At 39.7% G+C, this 26,650-nt stretch overlaps 2 protein-coding genes across 6 annotated transcripts in view; one reads left to right on the plus strand and one right to left on the minus strand.

Annotated features, from left to right (window-relative positions):
- Positions 1 to 1,568: 1,568 nt before the first annotated feature.
- On the plus strand, positions 1,569 to 15,959 carry LOC138620883 (coiled-coil domain-containing protein 138-like). Of its 4 annotated transcripts, none has more exons than XM_069698489.1 (15): positions 1,569 to 1,693; positions 2,089 to 2,128; positions 2,706 to 2,820; positions 2,909 to 3,003; positions 3,309 to 3,472; positions 3,762 to 3,899; positions 4,258 to 4,377; positions 5,001 to 5,078; positions 5,360 to 5,479; positions 6,132 to 6,287; positions 6,423 to 6,539; positions 7,962 to 8,160; positions 9,789 to 9,962; positions 14,330 to 14,468; positions 15,399 to 15,959. In XM_069698489.1, the coding sequence occupies exons 1-15, from the start codon at positions 1,613 to 1,615 to the stop codon at positions 15,523 to 15,525; spliced, it is 1,863 nt and encodes a 620-aa protein (XP_069554590.1). In that variant the 5' UTR covers positions 1,569 to 1,612; the 3' UTR covers positions 15,526 to 15,959. The 4 variants fall into 4 exon arrangements, with proteins under 4 accessions (XP_069554590.1, XP_069554591.1, XP_069554594.1 ...); XM_069698490.1 differs by having other exon boundaries at positions 6,132 to 6,284; XM_069698493.1 differs by having other exon boundaries at positions 3,309 to 3,424.
- A 7,300-nt stretch (positions 15,960 to 23,259) lies between these two features.
- edar (ectodysplasin A receptor) overlaps positions 23,260 to 26,650 on the minus strand; it is a 39,250-nt gene continuing 35,859 nt past the window's right edge. For both annotated transcript variants that reach the window (XM_069698507.1, XM_069698506.1), the window contains one exon: positions 23,260 to 26,623. In XM_069698507.1, coding sequence (XP_069554608.1) covers positions 26,247 to 26,623 — 377 coding nt within the window. In that variant the 3' untranslated portion in view covers positions 23,260 to 26,246. The remainder of the gene's footprint in view (positions 26,624 to 26,650) is intronic.

Consider the following 26,650-nt stretch of genomic DNA (forward strand, 5'->3'; position numbering starts at 1 on the left):
TGTTTCAAGCCGAACAGGAATGGGGATATCCATTAAAATTATTTGATTCAAAGGGCTTTTTTGATATGACCATTTCACCAAGGAACTATATTCATATAGATATGAAGGTATGGTATTTTTCACATATTTTTCATTAGAAAACAACTATAATCAAAAGAAAAATATATTGAGTTACAATACCTAATTGCAACCGTTTTTGGTTTATTTCTTAAAAAAAGCTTCTCACAGAGTTTTGGCAAATAAACTTAATTCAGTCAGTCATATACCTACCTATACATAGCGGTGAGAAGATGTTTCAGGTGGAGGTGTGTGTGTGTGTGTGTGTGTGTGTGTGTGGGGGGGGATTGGGGATGACCTAATATATGTGAGTTTTCTTACGTACATGATTATGGCCCCTACATTTTTTTTAATTAATATATTTATTATGGCTTATAAACCAGATTTACACAATAAACGATGATAAAACAGCTACCACTGACAGTGTCAGGAGTCAAAAAGCAGAACCTGATCATGTATCACGCAAACACAGACAGTATACACAGACATTATAAGAGAGCAGCTATGCACTGGCTGTGATGAAATTTACAAAATATCTTGATGATAAAAGTATAGACCACTGACATAGTGTTCACAGTCAATGCAAGGGGCACTGGATCATCAAACTAACAGTTCATGTTGGGCTAATGTACATTTAGGCCGGCTCTAGGACGCCATCCTATGCAAATTTGACTTCCTTACGTTCTATTCTTTTTATTTTAGTCATTGTCTTTTTATGCCTTTAACCCTTAGAGACTCACCACGGACAGTTTTTTTTTGTGTGGTCTCTTTCGGGGGGGATACGGCAGGTCGACAACAACATAGAAGTGTCGGTATCGACCCCAAAAAACGAGTATCAGTCATGCGCTGTTATTTATCGCCCTTCCCAACAGAGCCAGCTGCTGGCATGACTTGGTGGGTAGACATGGGTACCTTACGTCATCTAGTTTCATGTGTTATCAGGTGTCTGTCTACAGTTGGTTGCGACTGATCCATGAAGTTTATCGACGGCATTCATGAATAAATCGCGAATCCTCTTTTGCGCCTACATTTTATTTTATTTTTTATTTTTTAAACATGATAGGTCACATGACTTACTGAACTCAAACTATCAATCTAGCAGGCACACAGCCAACATTGGTAGGATACTAATTTCAGAGGCCTATTAATCATTTGCAGAACTGATCTTCGACCATTAATGTTCGTCATATATTAGAACATTAAATTAAACAGGTGTTGTTCTGAACCGGCGGCTCGCGGCGAATTAAAAAAAAAGAAGTGTCACGTGATCATTTGTCCGCCAAAATTTTTTTTTTGAATTGTTTGGCTTTCACAAGTCCACAAACACGACTGTTTCGGAGCTGCGTCAAGTTACCATGTGTGTCAGCGATGTCGGAAAAAGAACTACTAACATTTAGAAAAAAAAAAAAAAAAAAAAAGAAAGAAGGACACAAAAGGACAAAATACACGTAAGGAGGTTTTAGTTTGAAATGTTTTAACCGGAAGTAGGTTTCAGTGTGGGCTAACTTCACGCTGTTGGTAGCCAAGACGAGTTTTAGCCACAGCGAGGGTAACTATGAGCCAGCAGTGGGAGGACGCCAGAGAAAGCGACGCAGTAGAAAAGCTCAAGCAGAAATATTTGGCGAGAAGGAGACAGGTTTGAGTTTTAAGACAACTTTAAGTAGCGTAACGAGGCGTACCCGTTGATAGGTTTGCATCCACTGCTATCACCACAGTGCAAACCTAGCGTACCTTTACAGTGACGACGAGAGAAATCAACCTCAACTCGCGCTTTTCCATTTGTCACTACCCGCCTCATCTTTTTATATATATATATATATATCCCTGTATCAAAAGAGAAATGAAAAAAAAAAACAACCCGTCACATTGCTTCAATAAAACAAACCCGTAGTTTAGAGAAAGTTCAGGCTGGTTAGATTAGTTGCACCGGTTGTAACGTTAGTCTGTTGTCGCTGTATTGTGCAGATCGTACAGGTGATATCTAATGGCTGTTACTTTACCCTAAAGCAAGTCGTCACCCCTGTCTTTTAGTTGCTACCTTCAGAGGACATTGCCTCAGGAACCAGGGATGGTAAGTGTATTTCACATCGGGCTTACACACGGTCAGATAAAACATGCTATTGTATGGTTATACAGTCCCTTTCCTCACCTGTTGTTTCGGGCTGCATTGTATGTACAGGTGAGGAAACATGATCACTTAGGGTATTATTTTTTTTTATTGGAATAAGATGACTATTGTCATAAGCTTTTACCATTTTTAAAAGTGATATTTTAAACGGAGCTTTTAACACAATAGATTACGTTGTACTATATAAAGTCACATACTGCAGTGAGGGTGGACCTGGGCATGAGGAACATTATTTTATTTAGCATGAAAAGATGCAAATACAACTTTTGCAGAAAAGTAACACTTGTCCCTTTTTATTTAATAAGCTTAAAAAAACAAAACAAAAAAAACGATGGTAATTGTCCCATGTTCTACATGTAAAACACTCAATTTGTCTAAGCAAGTGATTGGAGATCACTTTCTGTGCAGAGCTGCATCTAATCTATTAAAATCGCTTTACGAATAAAGCATCTGCATCTATATGATAAACATGAATATGAAAATAAAATGCCTAACATCGTTTTATGTTTGAATTTTTCAGATGCAGTACAAAGACTCATTTTGGCCCACAAATCCAAACAGCCAAGCAATGAGTTAAAATGCTACAGTGACGCTTTACATGAGCTGTTTAAAGCAGTTACCAGCCATCCACACCAGTAAGTGGGCAGCAAGACTGAGCACAGTTTTGCATGTTTTTTTTAAGAATATTATGCCTCGACCGAACATGTTGCTGTCTTTTGGAAGGTTTGACAATGATCGTAGTTTCTGTCGCAGTAATGAGGACCAGAGTGCGGACTCTACAGCACTTCAGGACTCTCAGGGGCTCTTTACAGAAACAGGTGCGTGCGTGCCAGAGCAGTAATAGTAGTCATCAGTGTTTGTGCTTTCTGAGCTTGAAGATTTGACAACTGACCACCTTATAGCAAACTTAAAGTATCAAACTGAAAAAGTTGGGGTTTCTCCATCCTGAGGTAAACCATCCATTTAAAATAAATGGTTTCCCTCTGGTACCTTTTTAATTAACAAGTTCTTGAAATCTATCTGATGACTCTTTTGTTATTGTTGGAATTTCTTGACCTTGCAGAATCTATTATAAATACATTAGATATTTAACTGTCTTGGGCCTTTACTTCTGTTTGTCCAGATGTGACCTTGGCTTCCTGTCTGGATGGGAGTCCTGGGTCTCAGGAAACTGAGAGAGACAGGGAGTTGCAGTTGGCTTGCCACTTCCCTCCCTCATGTGGCTCCTCTTCCTCGGTAGTAAGAACGATTTACCAAGAGATGATGACCATCTACGAACAGCTAAAGGTGAAAAACAAAAAATTCAGCAAGAAGGGAAAAATAGTGGACAGAAAAAAATGGGCATGTGTATGTCTCTGTGTACATTACTGAGTCTCCCTCTTATCAGAGGTGTGTGTCCAGCTTTATACACCAGCTCAAATAAATACACTGCAGAATGGTGCCAATATTTTTGGGTTTGCTTTGCCCAATGCTTTTGTTGTTGTAATCAGTTGCTTTAGGTTTCAAAGTCAAAGATTAGTATGGGTTTATCAAAGAATTTTGTCGGTTCAACTTCTGTTTGTGTCTGTATACGCAGGCAGAGCGACAAAGTCAGCAGCAGTGGGAAAGGGAGTTGCATGAGCGAGAAAGGAGGCTGAAACAACGGGAGGAGGCTTTTAGTCAGCTGTCTGGGCTGGAGGAGTTGATCCACTCTCGCATTCTGGTTGTAGAGGAGGTCAGACACACACACACACACACACACACACACACACACACACACACACACACACACACACACACACACACACACACACACACACACACACACCGTCCAATCACATTCAACACAGGGGATGTGTTATTGTATCTCATGTCCTTCCACTCTTCTAAATAATCTAAACTAATATGATTTCTTTCATAGTCGCAAAGGACCTTTTTTTCATTCAGAGACGAATGCCGTTGAGATAGTATTACAGAATTTAAATAGCAATCTTAATGTAGCACAATGTTGATACTGAAAAATATGGACGTCAAACATTGTTAGTGTCACTGCCCACTTCATTATATGTGAATATATATGTGTGTCTCAACAGAATCACCAGCGAGAAGTGAGCCAGCTGCAGGATCTTCTTCGAGAGAGGAGCAAAGAGAAGAAGAGGCTGAAATCCAGCTTTGACAGCATCAGGGAGCTGAATGACAACATGAAGAAGCAGGTTAGAAATCTTTAAAGATGATTATCGGTTTGTGTTTTGTTACGCTTGGCAGTGTTATTGTAATATATTAAGCATTCATTTTAACAATGTCTAAATTTGCAGGCTTATCGATCTCAGCACCATTTGTAAATTGCCAATAGGTCAGAACATTTAGTGCAATTTATCATAAGTTTATAAAGTAATATCCAAAGTGAAAACTATGGCAACTTATTCTGTTCTGAAACTCCTGTATCAACAACCACCCAGAGCTTGACTGGAATTCAATTTTTCTCAAAACATAACTGTCTGATCAAATGTTCGCTCTCATCACTAATGGTGTTGTATAGGTCTCATACCAGTAATCAGTGTATTGCTCCACAGGAGGGCGCTACAACATAACTGTCTTGTATTTGGCTGTTCAATACTACAAGTAGAATTAGGATCACTTAGTCTGCACTTGTTTTCTTGGTTTAAGTGTCCGTTTGAAAGTGTTTCCGCTTCTGTTGACTGAATCTGTCGTGACTGCATAAGCACAACCTAAAGGCAGATTTATTTACTGTATATGGAAATAAAGAACGATTTTATATCCCCTGATGTTGCATTGCAGAGCAACATACATTTTTTTTTTTTTTTTTGGTCCACAGCTGAATGAGATCAGTGAACAGAATAAGAAGCTCGAGAGCCAGTCCAAGAGGGTTCAGGCTCGACTTGAGAACCTGCAGGTAACAACGCATTTATCAATGCACCGATGGTCATTTATTCTTTTTTTTTTTTTGTATTATCAGAGTCGAGGAGGTTTTATTTGAAAAATCTTTAAGTAATGACTTTTAATTTGATAATTCGTTTTTAGCATCCCATGATGGTGTGAATGCTGTCTGGGGCCAATCCACCCAAACAACAATTTAATGTCATTATTTTCCTCGCACAGAAGTTGTTGATTTTCAGTATCTAACATCGTGGTAAAAAGATGAAGCAAATATTTACATGTATTTATCTATTTTAGAGGAAATACGAGCACTTTACAACACCAACAGGCTGTCAGAAAGGCAGTGTTAAGAGTACAAAGTGTACTAAACCATTGAAAAAGGAGAAAACCGCTGCTCCTGGAAAACCCAGCAACAAGGTACGTCAACAACTTAGTGTGGTTAGTGTTTGTTTTACAGTTGAATGTGCCACCTCTCAGATGCATTTGCAGATTTGCTCTAATTGCGGCTTCATTACTTAATTTATTGTTAATGTGTTTACTGAAAAATAAAAACCGCACATCATTTAGAGTAGTTAGACAAACGCTAACACACTGATTTACACATATCCAGGCTGGAAACGGTACAACAGTCTTTTTCCACAAACCACACTCCTACTGCCAACTGACATGATAAATCATAGTTTGCGATTTGGTTATCATCACTCATGTTGATGAAGTTGAATGTACCGAGCTTAATAGTTGCACTTGTCATTTCAAGGCTACTAATTTTCCTACTCTATTCAGAGAACATTGACTGAGTCAAATTTTAATTCAATTGTCACACTGTTTGATTAATACCTATAGCCCCCTCATGAAATTCATCTTTAAGTAAATTTGCCTTTTCTCAAAAAGCACCTGTACAGACAAAATTCATTCATGTGAGCTCTTTGCTTCATTTAGGAATTAGAAGAGATATAATAAAAAACAACAACAACCTGCAACTATAGTTACTATGTTTTGACAGTGCTTGCTGTATATGACTACCTTAGTGAAATATTTGTACACTTTGTTTTCCCCCTTCTTCCTTCAGGGCAGCTCAAGCCCCACTATACTAAAGCTCCTGGCCGTTCTACTGGACTGGGTTCTGGATGGACTGACGTTCTCATCAGTAGCAGGAAATGAAGTGAAAGGTGTTGGCCACCGTCTGCCACCGGAGCTTGTACTTAATGAAAGATGTCTGAAGGTGGTGTGTTCAATGTGACTTTACTCTGTCCTTTGGATTTCATTACAACTGTATTTCTAATACGCAGTCAGCATTAGATGATTACATATTCGCAACGTTTGGTTCTGACAGGGTCGTAACTTATGTTTTGTTTCTTAGGTGCTGCCATTATTAGCAGATCAGCTTCATCACACTTCTTTGTCAGAACCGGACCTCCTCCTCGACCTTCTTCGCCTCATCTACTGGACTTTGAGACACTTAGACAATAGCACACAGGTAAAGATAAGCTTATTTCTGTGGGGAAAATGTGCTGGTGGAGAAAGTAGTTTTTGGATGCACTGACGAAATTGCTATATGACCTGACTGTATAACTGTAGGGCATGTGGAGCGTGGGCCTAATTTTTTTCAAGTTTCAGCAAGTTTCATGAAAGAAATGGTTGCAGTTCCGGCTATTTAAACAGTGTTTAATGCTTCGGGACGAAATGTTCGTTTTGGGTTGACAGCCATTTCTTTTGTAGAAAGAATTTCATTTCTTTTGTTGAAAGAATTTCATTCCTTTTGTGGAAAGAAATGGCTGCCAGATGGTGTCATTACTGTTCCATCCAGCCGAACTGAGAGCAGACTGGACGCTACAGTCATTCACAACTGCCCGTTGAGGCACAGAGTGGTATTACATATGGCACCTTTTATGTTTGGCGGTCCTGTCGAGTTCCATCTTGTGTTCAGATGAGAGACTTGGTTTTCTGATGTCCTCTGCCTGTCTCTGTGTGTAGAACACAGCCTCTAGAGATTAGAACAAGCTGAACCTGTTGTTGTGGCTTTGATAAGGATGCGTGTCCTTCACCACAAGTCCCTCAAGAGCCCTCGGCAACAAACACTGCGCAACAGCATTTTCTGATTGAAGAGAGAGACATTTTTACATTATTGTGCAATCCTACTTTGCAGGCTGAGACTGCAATCTTAGTACTGTTATGGAGGCCAGTTTGAGCCTCCAAACCTTAACCCTTACCTTGTGCTCATTGTTTGACCTTCCTATTCCAGCCATGGGCAAGACTCCAGCCTTCACCCATTGCCCCAACCCTTTATTTTTACCCACAGTCTCCATCTTCAAAGCTTCAGACCTCCTCTCCTCTCTAGTCCTGTTGCTGGAACCTTGGTCCCTTCATGTTTGTTAGTCAGATCTTGTTATGTGTGTTCAGTAATGTGCTTGATGTCCAACTGGAATCACATGCATCCTTAATGCTATAATATGTGTTCGTTTTTAAGATAAAAACCAACCAACATTGGGTCATAATGCATAAAAGGTGAAAGGAAGGTAACGTAAAGTCCAGGATCTTTAATGAACTACTGAAGACTTTGGGGAAAGAGGATGGTAGATGAAAAGCGGAATCAAGTGAGTCTGAAACCCACCAGCTCTCCGTTGCTTTGGAAATACATAAATCATGGATAGTCGTTGTAGTTTACTACACTAATCTCTTGGCTCCATCGGTTATTTAGACAAGTCAGAATAGAAGCCTGCTGGCTCACTGTCAGGCTGACCTTGTATTTTATACACTGGCATTTGATGAAGATTATTGTCGGCATATCCTCCCTATTTTTTTGACAGTTATATAACAAAAGTAACTGAGTGCAGGCGCAGTTATGAATCCTGGGGGAGATTGGTTTTTTTGTGACTGTGTTTCTGTGGACTTTTCACAGCATGTAGCGCTATCTGCAACTCTGCGGCGGATAGGAGAGGAAGTATCAAGGCCTTCGGTGCCGCAGCGAGAAGATCCCGACCTGCCCAAGTCCCGCATTGAACCAGCTGGATATTTCAGGATTTTGCCCCTTTACCAGAGCCCTTGCCCTCACACACGAATCCTCTCCACCCTCATCATCCTTTGCACCATCACACAAGGTATTAATTAAAATGCATGTACATACTTTGTTATTATAGTTGGAAAATGCAAACAGACATTAAATTGTGGGCATAGATAGTTGGATAATAGGGTAGGCAGTTTTAGAGTATTAAGGTGTACTGCGGTATAATCCCATAAATAGGATTTTCAGCACTATTGTAAAAACTCCTCAAAAAATATTTTTCTTCACAACAGCTGTTGGAAAATAAGTACTTGCCTTATAGTCAGGGTCACTATATATTTACATGTTTATTTTTTTTTTGATAGTAAGGTTATACGATAGTACGGCAGTATACTATTGTCAGCTATTAACATGAAAACACAGATAACTAGAGTCTAAAGTTACATCTTTAAATTGCTTGTTTTGTTTTACCAACAATTGAAAACTCTAAAATATTCAGTTCACGACAACATAATGACATATAAAAACATTTATTATTTCTGTACTAATTCATGGTTATTACTAATTTATCTATTTAAAATCATTTAGTGAGTAAAACATAATGGATTGTTCAGGATGAAAAACATAACATACAGGTCTTGGTTTTGATTTTGGATTTTATAATCCAGATTAGGATTTAGTTTGGATTTTCGGAGGTTGTACCACCTCTGGTACTTGGAGCACAGAACAGATTATGTATGGTTTAAACTGTATTAATTAGATCGGCTTATCAGAAAATCTTTTCAGACCTGGAAACTACGTTTTTCCATGCAGTCTATGACCTTCTCTCACGAGAGATTTCTTTACAATGAGACTTCCAGCCTCACAGAGCTGCTAGCGAGGCTTTATGTTCTTATGTTCTGATGCAGCTATAAAGGGCAAGGAGCTCTTTGCCCTCCCACACTATAAATCTTAGTGCACTCACTGGGTTCAGCCGACATATCCCGACATATTTTATGAAACTCTCTTCTGAAATGATCCTCCATCTGCTACTAATGCTCCAGGGCTTCTTTGGCATGTCTATAAGGACTATTTTCTGTCAATCTTTACCAGGTTCGCTTTGTCCCTTTCTCTTAATTTATGTGAAGTCAAATTGAGTATAATGAGATGTTTCTTCTCCTTTCTATTTGCTGGGGTTTTACACATAACAGGTGTCATCCTGAGATGGAGCTGTCCAAACTCAGTCCAAAATAGAAAAAAGGAGCTTTTATCCCATGTCAAATATATTCCAGTCCTTATGTACGTTTGAAAATAATTGTTTCGGTGCTTTGGAAATTCTCAGAATTATTTGAGGTATATGTTTGAGTTCAGCGGGCATGATGGATCGGGACTTTAAAAAGAGGACTCGAGAAGAATGGCAGGCATTATGACCAAAGTACAATGAAAGTATGCGAGATAAGAGGGATACATTGGGAAAAGGTAGGTGGATGAGTACTTTCCTCTATCTTAACGGAATAGACGAATATAAATACAGTGTATTTCTATGGTATAAGGATGAGATTGGTCTATAGAACTGTTAATAATATAAAAATGTATGTTTTGGCTCATATTCTTATCCTGAAAACCTACGACTCATCTGAAACACTGTAATGCTAATGTAAGACTACAATGACTGAGAGACCCATTTTAAAACAAGACTAGAGACATGACGTGTTTTGATTGTGTACATTTCTGTTCTGTCTGCAGCTGATGTGCTGGCCCAGGTGCTCGACAGTCTTCACGCTGAACTGATGTGCGAGAAGAGTCGAGGCCTGTTCATCCACTATGAAGGAGTGCGTGCGCTTTTGTCGATGGTTCGGTCCGGCTGCGCAGTGCTCCACACACCTATAGACATCCTGATGCAGCTCACGGAACAATCTCGTAAGCAGGCATGTTTTTTGATAAACACGTTCAGATGGCTGTTAGTATTTTCCATAATGTTGGTAGTGCCTGTGGCTGTTTCTAATTGGACTATTCCTCCCTGCAATATTTAAAACTGATCTGTTGACTAAATAGCACAGAATGTGCTCGTTGATTAAACTTATTTTTATCCCAACAAAATAGCACTAGGAATAGCACGCTAATAAGGCACAGTTAGCTTGTTCACTTGCATATTTTTTTCCCCTATAACGTCCCAATAAAAGCATCCTACCGGTCTGCCATTAGAACTTGAGCAGAACAAAAACAGCGTGTAGAGTGTAGAGTAATGCCATTGAACCTGGCCTGACATAACCTAGTTAAAGCCAGCAGACAACGGACCCCAAATTCCACACCAGTCTTCACATAAAGGATTCATATAATGTATATTAATTCAATATCAGTTGACAGTAGAAATTCAGTGTAATATGTCTTCTATGAGTTCTTCTAATAATTTTGACACTTCATCTCTTTCTAATAAAAAAAAGACTTAATGGAATTTTTTGTTCTCTAGTGTGGAAAAAGTATCATTACGTAGAAATGTAGTTTGTGTAAAGGACTGACCAATATCCAGATATTGTAATTAAAAGAAATAAATGTTTCACTTGTAAATGAAATATTTATCAGCCTCTCAAAATACATTTCAATACTGGTAAATACACATTATTATAGTAAAAGGCAAGCATTTAGATCACCCAGATTTTAAGAAACAACAAGAAACAGAGATAGCCTATTTTTTTCTTATAGCTTGTATACTGTAGATAAAGTATTTTCCCATTGACAAATACGGTTTAGTCACAAGTATGATCAAAGTGCACAACTCAGTCGTGGCAGCCAAATGAAATAACACAAGAAACTTATTATACTTTTCTGTCACATCCACTGCAGTTTCCTTTGTCAATTAGGATACTTTATTATTTAGTTTTTATCTCATTTGCAAAATTATTGCTATGATAGTATTTGCCATAATAGTTTTTCCTGAGATAATCGACCTAAAAGAGCAACCTTCTAATTTAGCTTCTGCTAAATTAAGAAAAGCATCCTGTCACAAATTTTATAAGTCTAACAGAAAAATAAAAGATATTGGTGATATATTACTGCACTCAACGAGTCCAGTTATGTCTCAGAAAATAAAAAAATTATTCTAAACCTATGTGGACTGAGGAGATCTATACTACCATCACAACTATTTTTGGTGAATTAAATTTAAGAGATGCCACTAGTGCAGTTTTATCCAGATGGACCCGACACCTCACTTGTGATTCAATTTAAAAATTCTACTATTGTCTTTGCCTGGAAAATTGTTTATGATTGACGAAGCTGCTGTGATCACTTGTTGAGATTTATTGACTGCTCTGACCATCGCTACGTATTTTGATTTATACTAGCTCCTTCTTTTGTATCATTCCATATCATCCCCACATAAAAACCACATGTGTAAAGTAAGGGTTTGTCTGAGCTCACATCAATCATGAGCAGAGGTCAGGCAATGGATTTAGAAGTTGTGGCCATAAAACCTTGGACCTGCACCGCCTCCCGGCTGTTTTATGGAAAGACAAAAGACTTGATGGAGGTGGACGGGTTACAGAAAACACCTGCAATGAGTTTCTATGGAAGAGGGAGTTCGCCAGGGTTATGAGCCGTATCATTTTAACTGCTGTACCCTAATACTCAGCAGAACCATATGCCAGAGGCAACTGTGGCCTGAGCTCTGTGTGTGTGCAACAGTTTGTGTGTTTCGAGGGGGCTGTAAGTCTAGCGAGACTTGATAATTATTTTGTTTTACAAGCAGTAATGAGGGGAGATGGAAAAAAAAAAGGGCTGAGGAAGGGGGGTGGGGGGAGTTTACACCTGAAGGTTTCCAATAAAACAAAACTAAGGTATGGTTGTACACAAACCATGCACACTTAGGACATATGTGGTCAAACTTCCACCCCTTTACTGCTTGTATAAAGTTCAGTCACATACTCTCCGAATTACACACCTTTTAAATACTACATTCACACATCACGAAAAGGCAGTATACAAGATACAGCTGCAGCTATCGATTATTTTAGTTAGATGAGTATTCTACCAATTATTTAATCAAATAATACATTTTAAGTGTTTCTTGTCAATCCCATACATATTGGTAATGTCTAAACACTTTCTGGAAAAGATTCGGTGTCCTGCTTCCGCCTGTCCAGCTGGTTTAAAAGAAACCTTTATGGCCCCTTTGAATAAATTGCACCACAGTCAGAAAAATGTGTCTCGACTAAATTCAAGACCTCTCCTTTTCTCAAATGGACTGCAGAATAGATTTTAAAAGCAAGTTGTGGATCCTGATATACAGAACAGATTCATTCCCAGTTTAATGAGCGCACACATCTCTGTCTCCACTGATAGCAGACGCGCTGCTGCTCCCTCCCTCGTGCTCGCCCACTCACTCACTCACCCTGCTGGTTTGTTGTTAGCTCGCAAATGGCAGCTGAACACTTGTGGTGCCTTAACTGTCAAGACCACTCAATTGGTAGTCTTTGCTCTTCAACACAACTCCCAGCAATTTGGACTTTTAGTCATTGAGTTTTTCCATTCTTGATTGTTGATACAAAACACCCCACTAACAATGTTTTACCAGACGTGACTGATTTCTGGTAAACAGCGGGTATATTAACGGCCAAACTGCTTCATGCAGTGTATTTTAACTTCTGTGGTCACTTTGACCCACTGGGTTGTTCTGTTCATGCTTGTCACAGTAGAGGAGTGTTTGTCATTATGTTTTGAATGGTGTTGCAGCTCTCCCTGACCTGCTTAAATTACTTTAGACAGGGATTCTTTTATTTATTTTTTTACCCCTGTCTCTTACATTGCGATGTCTCCCACAGCATCTGTGTGGTCAGCTGTCAAACTATTGAGGAACTGCTTGTATTACTGTGTGTGTGTGTGTGTGTGTGTGTGTGTGTGTGTGTGTGTGTGTGTGTGTGTGTGTGTGTGTGTGTGTGTGTGTGTGTGTGTGTGTGTGTGTGTCTGCCTCCATCTGTATTAGTATAGCCACATATACTGTAGTATGTGTAGAATGAAGCACATATCAAAAGAATAAAGACCCATCTGAAGACCGGGCAGAGTGGGCGGGTGTGTTGCAAGCATTTGGTAGGCTCCTGGTCTTATTAAGTTTAAGCAGGCAATATGATACGCTTTGACAGAAAAACATCAACAACTTGACAATCGATGAATTGTTCCCTAATTTAGAAAAGACCACAAACATGTTTTGGTTCTGCCTACTGAAATGTGAGGATTTACTGCTCTATCTTCTGTTCACGTCACTGACAAATCAAATACTTTTGAGCTTTTGGACTTTTGGTTCGAGAAAACATGCAAAATAAAAACTTGTCTATGGCTGATTTTACCTTGGGATGGTCCGATTTCGACATTTAAAAAATGTCATTTCGAATTATCGCTTTATCGAAAAGAATAGATTAGTCTGAGTAAAATAATCGTTAGGTGCAGCACTACACCTCTTACCACCTGTTGGACCGAAGGATTATGTTCAGCTGCAGACACATAGTTCAAGGTCATGTCAGTAACATCAGTTATTGATAGTGGTTGCATAACCTTGAGAAAGACTGACCAAATCATTCTCTCCTGCTTTATCTTTCTCATAACATCACATTCAATCCATCTCATCCTCTGGTATCTGAACCTGGTCCTATTCTCTCCCGTCCAATCTTCTGCTGTGATTTGATGCCAGCAGAGTTGCGGTACCAGCCAAAATAAAGTCCCTCTGTTGCTCAGATTTGATTTCCCCCCCTGCATGCATGCGTGGTTTGAGACAGTGGAGAGTTACTTTTTGAAGGAGCAGGAATGTGACTTTAGCAGAAACAAATGTTTGTTTACGAGAAACCAACTTCATCTGAGGACTTCGTAAGGTCAACCTTTGCTGTTATTAATTAAAAAAATGTGCAGCTCCCATCTGTGTGGACTGATGCTGTTGTCCTTTTCTCCGTTTCATCTCCTTATGTGTGTGTGTTTGAGGTTATGGTTCGATGACGCCAAGGTCAAAGTTAAAAGTGACAATATGGAAGGTCTTCCAAATAAAATCATCACAGAGCCACTCAGACCAACATCTGTGTCCCTGTCCCGCTCAGTTTGATTGTTAAACTGTTTTCACGGTTTGTTTGTGCGTCCATGTAGTTTTCATTCTTATGCAAATGTAAAAAGCATGGCAAAATGAAGCAGATCATTTCCATTTCTTCAGAAGTTTTAACATTGGATAAGATGTGTTGTTGATTAGCAAAGTTGCTTTGATAACGTCCTTTTCTCTTTGCTCTGCATGTGCGTTTTTGTGCTTGTAGGCTACTTGAATGCCTTTCTGGAGACATGTAGCTGTAAGGAGTTTTTCAGAACAGCTTCCCAGCTCCTTAAAAACCCTCGTCTGGAACTTCCATCACTGGAGAAGCTCTCCATCCTTCTGCAGAAGCTCTCCACCATCAGGTAGACAAAGTGATCTTCATATTCATAAGATCACTTATAAACGATGAACATATCTCTGATCCTGGGTCGTAACTACCTGCATGCTCAGGAATAACATGCACCCTGTGCACTGCAGTGATTCCTTTTTTTGTGACCATGCAAACTGATTATTATCTGTCACACCCTGAGTCCAGATATAAACTACTCCAGAGTTTAAAGTGCTAAGAGCAGGAAGAGGAAAGATTATTAGGTCAATTTCACCACAGTTTGACATACAGACCATTTTCCAGGTGTAAATCATGTTAGAAATGAAGTGATTGTGGTAGTTTTGTACTCATTTGATTGGTGTGAGTACTGAAGTTTAAAAAAATACACTTCATCACTGTTTCCTGAACTTTTTAGCGATGCTAACAGTTTCGCTGTAAGGATGGAAATATTGGCCAGTCAGTCAGTTCAGACTTACAGAGAAATCCAATAGAATCAAACTAATTCCGCAACATGACCTGCAGCACTCTTTGCTTGTTCCAGTGGGTCTGTTAACACTCACATTTACAAACAATAAGAAGCCTAAATAAGCAACCTACACTTTCTTCCACTACATGTGATGCAATGCAATGCAGCAGTTTGTTTTTGTTTGGATCTGTAATCCTGGAGGCCAAAGACATAGAAATGTATGATAATGATCTTCTTCACATCAAGTATACAAAAATTGCTTTCCCACCACAATTGCATCATAATTCTCTGGGTTTTTATTGTTAAATATTTCACTGGATAGATTTATAATTCACAGATATGACAATGATAAGTTGAACTTTTCTTTTTGCCTGTTCATCTAAATTGTTTGTTTCCAGCCAAAGATAATTAATTATACAGTTGTGGTACACCGTTACATGAGAAATGTGACTGACACTTTTTGACTGACAGGTGGTTGCATTGTATTTATTTGTCCAGGAAGAACCGTCATCTGTTTGAGCTCTCCTCCCTCCACCTCCAGGTAAAAGAGCTGCTTCACAAAACCAACCCCACACACACCTTCCTCGTCCTCAACCTCAGATCCATCCTCCACAACCTTAAATAACACGTGTTTCTCTGCCTCATGGTGGATTCAAAGGTCTCTGTAAAAACTTCAATTTCTTATTTAAGATGACATTGTTCTGTTCTGATGACGTTCTATTTCACTACTTCAACACTTTGCTCGCTCAAACTAATTACCGACCATACGTGAAGGAAGCAGCTCCATCCGGCTCGACCTCAAACACACATCTTCTTTATTATTAATTTCATAATAGGATTTAGAAGTTCTTTTGTCTGTCAGAAGTAGTTTTTAATGCTGTGCATGTTTTGCACTTTGAGACCTGTATTTTTTGTGTGTTCCACATTGCTAATCAGATGTCTTATCCTGTTCTGTGATGAAAACCCTTTTTTCCTAAAATGAGTGTGATGCTTGCCAAGAGAGGTTGTGACTGAAACTTTTGAATGCCAATAAACAAAAAGAACTGAAATACATTGAATTTGGATGGCATATGAAATGGTGAAATCCATATGTTTTGTATAAACATGTCTTATTTATTTGTTCCAGAGGTTGGGTGGGTTGATGGGACTAACGGTCTCAGTATGAGACTCACTGGTGTTGGTTGATGGAGGAGGGTCGACGGACTGGAACAATTAAAGCTGATATTTAAAATGTACTTGCTGAAAACCGCTTGGATCGTGTGTGGCTGTTGTGAATTTGAAAGGGATGCAACCAGTTTTTTTTTTTTTTTGTAAGGCCCCTGCAGCATCCAAATGTCTTAATTAACTACATGTTTGGAAATTTGAAAACTTTTGCTCAGGTCAGGGTTTGAGGTAGAGGGAGCTTGATGAAATGTTTGCTGGATCACAGGTTTATTATAGTGTTACGGTTACACAGTGTACTCGTACATTCCTTATCTCTGTGGGCCATAACTTGATTCTCTGATAAACAGGCTAAGCTTCTTGAGGTACATCATGTCTTTGATGAATCAATGCATTTTGCCTTCTACCAGGTTGCGCGTGTATTCATGTGCATTCAGTATTACACAAGCAAACAGAAAGAAGCAGGATCAGCTTCATATTTGAGGGAATAAGATGTATGAGCTTTTTTGAGGGTCACATTCTGAAATACCTGAGCACCAAATTCTCATTATATATTTCACTGTTTTGCATAGATACTACAAATCTTCTTGTTATGACAGTGCTCCCTTTCTTCACCAAAGCTTTGCCTTGACTTTGATCACACTTCCTGCTTTACTTTAGAGTTAACTAGTCAATTAAAGTGAGCAGTAAAAGGAAAGTTTCTGCATTTTTAAAGGTAAATTTGGCCACTTTTTGTGTGAATATCCACTCAGTGTTGATGGTAAATTCATTTAATTGTTGCAATCAGTTCTTCAGTGTGTGCTATATTGTACGAGAAAGCTGAGTTCTTCTCTCAGAGCCTTGCAGGCAGTGCGTACATGTACCAGGATGCATTGTGCATTAGCTTCTAAAGCTCAGCCCACGAATGCTTGATGATAGCAGAATGATTCACTTTCTGTTTGCATCAGAGGGCAGTTTGAACAAAGGCACCGCCTTCTCTTTGGAGCTCAGTTTTCTAGATAGTGTCCACAAGCCATATTGTCTTGCAAGGCTAATGCATTAGCTAAATATTATATATAAATATAATATATATATATGGCTAAATATTTTATTCAGCACTGTCAAATGTATCCTGCTCAAAAACATCTTCTGCACTTATATTTTTGGATGACATTTTTGCTGTTGGATGGAGAACACCCCCTGGCTACCCAGATTGCAGAATTAGCCTGTAGTTCTTCCTTTCCCGTGTATTTCCTTTTCCATGTTCGGAAGAACAGATTTTACAGCTGCTTCCCAGAAATACAGAGATCAGTAATAACAACTTTATTGGTTTTTTTCCTCACTAAAGCCCAAATTCAGATAGATTGAAGTTAGGTGGAAAATCAGCAAATTTGGTCATTTAATAGTAGAGAAATGAAAATTTGCACCTACAGGAGGAAATACAAATAGCGTTGTTAGTGCTTATAGTCGCCTATGTGTGGGAATACTACATAATCCCTTGTATTTTACAGTGTTACCAGGAAGCTCTGTGATGTATTCATTTTTTATATTGATGCACATTTAATAGTTTAATAGTAATAAATGAGAGGTGACCTTTGAGTGTCCTCTCTCACCCTTGATTCCTGTATACTGCAGAAGGATAGAACTAAAGATCATTTTCCATCTATCAAATCCAAACAAGAAAGGGAGTTTTTAAATGCAATTTGTCTTCCGCCTGTTTTTGTAGAGATGAATGGAACAAAACAGCAAAGCTTTCTTTGATTTTCACTTCACATAAGTATGAATTACTTTAATGATCAATAGATCTGCCAGTTATTTATTTCATTTATAATACTTTGGGGAAACAGTTTTGACAGTCAGCAGTTACTGTAATCTTTCGGTTTAAGAAACATAACAACATAGATGTTTGAAATGTTCTGCCAAAATACATACCTGTTTTCCAGTTAAAGTTGTTTCTTGAGTGATGGCAGACTCTTAGAAACTATTTGCATTTGCAAACCATAGTTCCATTGGTAGGAAATGAGAAGCGGCAGAATGTCATTGAACTGTAAAAAAAAAATTGTATCGTATAGTCAACCAGGAAACTGTCAGTTTGATGAATTTATAGTATTTGACTTCCTTAAAATAAATTGCGCCAATTCTATATTAACTTCTGAGCATTTTAAGTGGTCAGTTGTGAGTTTGTCTTTTGATCATACAGCATATAAGATTCAAGATTTAGCTGTAGTATACATTTGAGCCCATTTAATGATAAGGAATGCTATTATCCCAAATTACTCTGGTTTTTAACCGCTGACTCCAAAACACGTGCAAGAACAATGTTAAAAGTTTAGTTTATATACATAAGGTCTGGAGAACAATTTCGTTTTAGTGCTCTTTAAAAAAAAATATTGCACTGTTGTAATTATTCGGTGGGAGTAAAACTAAATTGCAAGGACAGGAATGTAGGACCAAAACAATGAAAATCCCTTTCCACTAATGAAGCAAATCTCCCTGATTAAATCCAGGGAGATGTCTTTACATTTTTTGCAACTTTGCTACCAACTTTAAAGAACCATAAGCAGAGGTGATTTTGGCAGCAGAACTTCACGGCCAAATATTTGTTTCTTTTGAGGATGATATCAAAATTAAACATCAGACTTTATAAGCAACTGTAGCGCATGTACACAACAACACTCCTCTAACAGTACCACCAATTTTACAAAGTTATTTTCTGGATCAGAACTTTAGGTCCGTCATCACACAAAACAAGACATTGAATGAGTTTGTGCTTCTGGAAATATTCGGGCAATTCCCGCAAACTGTCTGTCAAAGTGTCTGTTCAACATGTTCCGCATCAAACCTCAAAAATCTTTGTCTTCATAATACGGTGTCAAGGCAGATGTAGTGTGGTCAACAAAATCCCTCTGTCAAGATCGTAATCTTTTCACCCAACTGAGTCTTCATCATCTGTCTGTTCTCCCTCCGAGTCACACATCACTTTCTGCCTCCAATCTCAACTCATCTGTCACTTCGGGAAACCTACAGTTTGGAACTATTGATCAGAATAGTAACACATGCAGCCCGAGAGATTTTCTTGTTTAACACGTGCATGTCATGTGGTGAGATTACAAATCAAGTAATCCCGGACTTTCAGTAAACTGCAATGCAGTAAATTAAGTCACCTCCAAGTCCCTCTTTCACACACCTGGCACCTCAATTTTGTCCACACTTTAGCTCAAACATTCAAAGATTTTTAGAGACAGCAAGAGAAAGTATAGAAATATTGTATGGACGCCAATGTAATGTAATGCAACAGCTCGAGCATGAATTCACGGACAAAACATAAGGAGTACCTCCCAGTATGTTGCAGTCCACCACTTCTAATGACGTCACAAATAAATATATATTTGTAATCAAATGTTGTGAATTCAAGTTCACTCAGTCTTTTTTTGTGTTTTTGACTGTTCTACATTTTCTATGATCAGGCCATGGCATATGTAGGATAGTCAAAAGCTTGAAAAATCTAGTAAAGCCTCAGTTTAGAATATTTGATTACACATTTGTATTCTCAAGTTTGAGACTGAATCTTTACCTTAACATGTATGTCCAACTTTAGAAAAAAATGATTTCACCTTATTATTTCCCCCAATAATAACTTTTGTTCTAACCTTAACCAAGTTACCTAGTTGCTGAACCCTAACACACCTTCACCATATGTTCCATTGTCATAGCCATAATCTTTTCCTTCCTTTATGGCAGAGCTCACATTGGATTGCATTTGAAGTGCTCTTAATAAAGTGGCCACTGAGTATATATACAGCTAATGCAAACCTTCTGTCTGAGTTACGAGGCTTCAGGAGAGCAATGATGTTGACAGGAACTGTATATTTGGCAAAGACGTGACTGGAACACATTGAGCAAGGATGGACAGTGCTGACGGAGATCAGAGTTTCAATTGATTTCTTTTAACTTTTCAGCATTGGGATTTATTGTAGCTGACATGAATTCAAGGTGAAGGAATCTACAAATGTTTTACAGCTGTCTCTCTGGGCTAAGGGGGATGAGTGTTTGACAGTAAAATAGATTTTGGGTGGAGCATCACTTTAATGAGGCCTTACTGCCTATGTGTCTACTCCAGGGACTGTCAACAGCTGATTTATTTACTTTTATGATGGCAGTTACGTCTGGTCTGCACTGCATTCAGCATAGCCGTGTTCCCTAACAGCCTTAACTCTGCCAATCTACTCTGGACAGCATCAACCCGCACTACTTCATACGCTGATCTTGATTTATGTTTGGGTTCTTTCAGTGGGCCAAAAATTCTGAAAATTACCCCAAAAGTCGCCCAGCTCTGGTCTGGCTGGTAAACCTTATTAAAATTTTATTTAGTGGGTGGGATGAGGCTGGCAGGGGGAAACATCAGCGGTTCCAGTTCAGCAAAACCATAAAGTCAAGTCAATCAGCAATTTCATGTGGCAGACTACCAAATATATGTTATTTCCACCAGCTGCAATCTGCATAAATATGCTGCTTGAGTAATGCAAAAAGCACATGGAGGTTCTGGTAGTATACCTGACTGTAAATGAGCAATTGTGTGACGGAGCTGATTGGAACCAGCTGTAAGGGGCTATACATGGTAGACAGGCTGCGTACAACTGGCTTCCAACTTTAAGTTTGTTTTTACTTGTCTTATCCTTCTTTTCCAGTGTTTTATTTGCTCTCTCGATGTCCACAACAAGATACTTGTGTGACTTCAAGTACCAAAAAACATCTCTGTATACTTTTACATCTGCTTTCTGAAGCTTCCCTCTGGAGCTCCACCAAAAACAGGCTGTTTTGTCTCTGTGTCTTCAAGGCACATTGATATCAGTGACCCTCTCTTCTGATTGGCTGGCTCATGTCTGAGTGAAAGCATGTTAAAGCCTTCCACGGGGTTTTCTTCAGTCTTAACTTGCTAGCTTTGAGACAGAATGATCACTCTGTTTACTTCTACGTTAAAGGTTGGACAGTCGGCCGTACTGAGGGCAGACATATTACATAAGCGGGCGTTTGTGACGTCGTAAACGTATGAAGATCCAAATAGCACAGTCGCTGAATACGGGCTGTCTGCATTTCTCCGTGGACTTCCTGATATGTTGTTGTGCTCGGTGTGTATTCCTGTATTCCTATTTGGTTTCTTACCTTTTATAATCCTCAAGGAGGCCAGCTTGTGATGGCTACACTTGGATGCCTATAGTTTCATTTCGACCCTTTTTTTCCCCATCACTTGTTTTTCTGTTCAGTCTCTCAACCTGTCTGTTGTGAAAAAGAAACAAGTAGTTACAGCCTTTAAAACCACTTGTCATTTTTACATGATGTACATTAGAATGAGATGTGTTGGTTTGTGAGCTTTAGGGATGTGGTTATGCCGATTTGGAACTCTGTATAGAGCCGGGCTAGCAGTGCCCTTTTTTTCAGTTTTATTGCTGAACTAATCAGCTCCTGTGTTTCACTGCACTTAACACACCGGCATGAGTGTTTTGATCTTTTTATACAATTCTTGGCAAGGAAGCAAGCACCTTGTTTTTTCCACAGTTGCACGGATTATGTTTATATTTCAAAATAACTGCTGTAAATGCAAGAAGCATTGCCACTGAGCCAGCGTGTCTGTGGATATTTCCTTTAAAACAGTAGTTGCGAAATTTTGCTGCTGTTAAAAGTAATTTGATTGTTAAGCGCGTAAACACAGATCCTCTTGTTCTCCAGACAGACAGAGCTGTGATCCAAACAAGTCTTAGAAAGTACACCTGACTGAGGTCTGGACACCTCATGCACTCGGCTGTTTGAAGTGTCTGCAGGTGATTGAAAGGGATGAGTGTGTGCATGTATGTGTTGTCTTGGGGGTAAAGGTGTTGCTGAGGTTTAATTACTCTCTTGGTTGGCACTCCTTGCCCTGAAGAGGCTCTCTGCGTCTTCATCGTCTTTTTTTTTTTTTTTTTTAAAGATAAGCCATGCCAAGTTCTTAAGACGCAAAAACAGACCCTGAAGACACACACTTATGCACATGTGTGTGCCGACTCGATGCGTTTGTTATCGAACTAAAAGGCCTCTGAAGTGGGAAGGACTATTTGTGGGCAGCGGTGTTTGAAACACGATGAGAGACACGTCCCGGTCTGTCCCGATGCCCCAGAGCAGCATTGATATGTTTCTGCTGCCAGACAGACCTTTTCTGAGCTAGCTGTAAGATCCCAATCCAGCACACATACACACCTCATTGTTTAGCTGAGGCCTTTGGAATTCTGGCACAAATACACACCCACACAGAGTGAAAGCCCGATCAGAGGTGACGGCTGCCGCTGCAGAGACTAATGTCAAGTTGGTGGAGGAAAAATCGTTAGTATAAAAAGCATAGAGTCAGTAGATGGGTTTTCTAAATTTATGCTGCTGCAACTCTTATTGTGAATTCTCTGGAACTAGAAATATCACACACAAATCTAGCATTTGTAAAATGTAGTTCACAAAGTTTTGTGTTCTTTTTTTTATCGTTTAGTAACTGCAAATCATAAAAAGAAATTCTGCATTTACTCTGAATGGAATCCTTACAAGCACAGCAGTGCAATTATAAGTGATTATCTTGTGAAGGAGGATTTGTTTGGCTTCATGACTTGCAGTAGCAAGCCAGCAGAAGAGATAAAAGTGCTGTTGAGGGCAAGATGTAATGAGTAAATGAAGTTATGGTCTTCTAATCTTGTCCCACAGTCTTTTTCCAATGAAATAATCTTCTATTTGACTAACCACCCAGTTAATATGTCACATTTAATGACCTTTAATTAAATGTTTGACTGAACTGGAAAATGTTTTGATTAGAGACTTTCCATTTGGTGTCTCCAAACCATTAATCAACCATGTCGGTGTCAGCAGTACTGGCTGACAAACAACCATCTGTGAAAGAGAAATGCAGTACCACCTGTCAAAATTTTATGGGTGATGAACTTTGACCTTACCCCCCTCCCCCTCCCCTCCCTGCCCCTCGTTAGCCTCATCAAGTTGGTGTGTGTGATTGTCCTTGGTCCCCCTTTATGCCTGTAAAATGTATGTGAAAGCTATAACTTGTACTGCCCCAAGTCAAGCAGCTGGTCCAAGCCAGAATAACACATTTTACAAAAAAATCATTTTATTAGATTTCATCCGAGATCCACCGTGATGATAAAATTGTAATACTTACCGGTCAGTTACTGCATTAAATTCAAATGCCATGTTGTTTCTGCTATACATCTTTATTAAGGTATACTTTATGTACAATAATAAGTTATATATACAGTTACACTTTGGTTCTGTGAAGAGTTTGTCTGTTTCTATGTGTTCTACTACACTGTATGTGCTACTGAGGTAAGTAATTCATGTTTGGCTTCTGCGTATTATCTGAAAACAGGATCCATTTCATTTCACTTAAATCAACCAATTCATCTTTTTTTTACAACATTTCAACATCATAAAACAACATAAAACAAATATTTTTGGAAGTGAAATGGATTTGAGGACAACAACCCCTATGGGAATGTAAGCTTTAGATTTGAGACAAACCAACTGTGGATACTTGGTGCGATCAGAAAGCTCTGAGACGGTTCCTGTTGCGCATGAACAGAGCGTTGCACAGTGATGCGCATGAAGCAGGGCCAAGCAATAACCTTCATGACTAAATATTCCAAGTTCCTTGATTGACACTTGAGGAGTGTGCAGAAATTTTGTATTAAACTTTAGGAAATTCGTCCTCCAGGTTCAGACTCTCAAAAGCAAATTCTACCGCGACGTTCTGAGGCATCTGAAATAAAAATTTTGGTGAAAACGATCTAAACTGTGCAGGGATGGCATTTTGGTTGTCTAACGTGTCAACGCGCCCGCTCCCGGCGCATTTTCATGGCGAGATTTTCTCGCCGACAACATCGCTATCGTCGTTTTCTCCCACCCGCACTCGCCGGATTTGGCTCCCGGTTAATGGCCGCCATTTTGATACTTGTGGAGGGGATCTAGTGCAAATCGCAAATGGTGTTTGGCACGCTTATAGAACAGAACTTCCAGGGGAGCGTTGTAAGCATGATAGTTGCTGTATCGCTGCATAAGTGGACTACTTTGAAAGGAATGTTTTCTGGTTATTACAGGCTCAGTCTCTGAACTTTTGATCGCATCTCATGCATACTTAAAGAGCATGCATATTACTTAATTGAAAATACTGGAGTCCAGCTCCAAGTTTCACTGTAAAATATGAACAAAAGGAATCAGGAAAGCAAAAACTTCTGAGCAGATCAGTCATGGAACATTATGCAGACAACATCAGGCATCAGATACAGATCAGCCCTATCCCCAAGAAATGAGATCAAAGCGAGCCTTGGTATTGTTTGGACTTCGGAGCTTACTGCTGAGTTTTGAAGCTTAACTGCTACATTAACAGGGAGCCTTACCTACAGCATCTTCGCTATGAACATCATCGCTGTTCACGATTTGATGCTCAGATAAGCATCAGGTTTTAACAGTTACAGTTTCTGCACCATACATACAACACCTAACCGGCTTCAGCTGCTTTTCAGAACTCACACAACTGCATATTGTTCTCATTTACCATATTGGTCCCAGAGGGCAGAGGGGAGCTTAAATCCTGTCTGAGCATGACTGAGCCAACCACAAAAGCTGAATAAGATCAGGCGTTATAGGGCAACCGTAGCGCTACCTCCGCCACGACCAGCAGCGTTCTTACGCCGTTCACAGCACAGTAACCCTCGAGGCACTTAGTCATTCCTCTGCCCCGGCATCGCTCTTTTAAATGCCGGATTTTTTTACTGCTTTTCCACTGGGCTTTCAGTGGTTAAGTGGCCCTAAATGCTTAATTAGGTGCTGGAAATCACAGGCACTTTGCACCCGCTCTGTAAACCACAACACTTCAGCCTATTAGGGGCCCTGGGCAGCCACACGCCAAATAATTAGGGCTGGCGGCAGCTCGAGACCGCAGTATTGAGGTATAAGGGGAGTAAAGGGGAAGAGGCTGAATTATGAGGGGGGGGGGTCACAGACTGGGTCACCGCTGAGGAAGTAGCTGCAGTTTGTTGATGTGTCTGTTAAAGCTGTAGACAGTGGAGTGTGGACGCGTGTGCGTCGGCTGCAGAGTAATACTGTGTTCATCCAGTGTGTGGGATTAATGCTCCCAACGCTGAACAAACCACCCAAAAATTCGTGTTTTCGGGCTGTATTTTTTTTAGTAAGGTGGTTGGTTGAACATTTCCGCACACCACATCTGCTTGTGATCAATGTTTCCAGACTTACCGTGCATATGTTAATCAATGAATACATCTGAGCTGGTGTTTTAGATTAATTTAGATCGATTGCAAAGTCGACCCAGAAATGACGCGATCCTTAAAAATCGAAAACGTCAGGATCTACTCTTGCCTACTGTTGTGCTGGTTAAATCACGATTCAGCAAGAGACACAGGGGCGTCCACAAGGGCCCAAAGTCCACAGGCGAGTTTACCAGTTTTAAACTGAGCTGAATTATGTTTCAGCATTTCCAGCTGGGCATTATGGTTGCATTCAAAATAGGGAGCTCATATATTCTGTCTTTCTTATGTGATGACACAGCCAAAGGCGCAGCTCTGAATACTAACTGATACTGCGGTTAAACCAGGTCACTTTCTTGATATCGACACAAACATCTGGTTACGTCAACTGTGAGATGAAGCACAAAGTTTTAGTCCTAAATTCTCCCCTATAAAGGCACTTAGTTGCCACTGCTGTAGTGGAGCTGCTCAGTGACCATTTCCATAAGCATTACATCTTTTTAAAAGATTTTTTTGCTGTGAAATTAAAAAAAAAATTAAAAAAAGAAGCTTGTGTACATCCAGCGCACACAAAAAATTGGTAGCATAAGAGACCGAAAAAATAAAATAAAATAGAAACTAGTTCTGAAATTGCAAACTAGAGAATAATCTCAATTTGAGGTCTTAGATTTTTTTTTTTTCTCAAACTTTGTAGCACTTAAGTAAAATAGAAAATTAAGACAATTCACACTATTTCAGACTACTAGCTTCTTGATAGAAAAAAGGGGGTGTGGACGGAAAAGCCCACAGACATTCTTCATGTGATAGGGTAATGTGTCCTCTAATACGTGCTGTCCTCCTTGTCAGAGCAGTATCTGTCCTTACATACATGTGCACTGTAAGGCACCCGAGTCTCTGAAGTCTCTGCTCCACCACATATTTAGACACTGGCGCAGCGTTGGGATGGAGATGGGCACGGGGAAGGACAGACCAACTGGCTGTGAAAACTGTTGATACCCTGCCGTCCAGACACCTCGCTGCTGCCAAGCACATCTGCACACAGCGACTCCACTGCATCCAGTCTCTCGATTTGCACCAGGCGGGTCAGGAGGTCAGGGATGCTGTAGCCCGCCGTGCTCACCCGCTCAAAGAGCTGCAGGCCGTCGCTCATGCCGCCGATCTCGTCGCGCTTTAGCCCGAAACTTTCTGCCAGGTGCCTCCAGGTCTTCACCACGGCCGCCTCGCTACTATAGGAGGAGCTCAGCATACGGCTGGCCTTCTCCAGGCAGTCGAAGGGAAGCTCCGTGGGGCTCAGGCCTGGATAGGGACGAGAATTCAAGAACT

The sequence above is a fragment of the Brachyistius frenatus genome, unplaced genomic scaffold (genome assembly GCF_029030835.1).
Source record: "Brachyistius frenatus isolate BFR_SWC_R1_liver_20210118 unplaced genomic scaffold, ASM2903083v1 Contig_27, whole genome shotgun sequence".
In the NCBI taxonomy this organism is placed as follows: domain Eukaryota; kingdom Metazoa; phylum Chordata; class Actinopteri; family Embiotocidae; genus Brachyistius; species Brachyistius frenatus.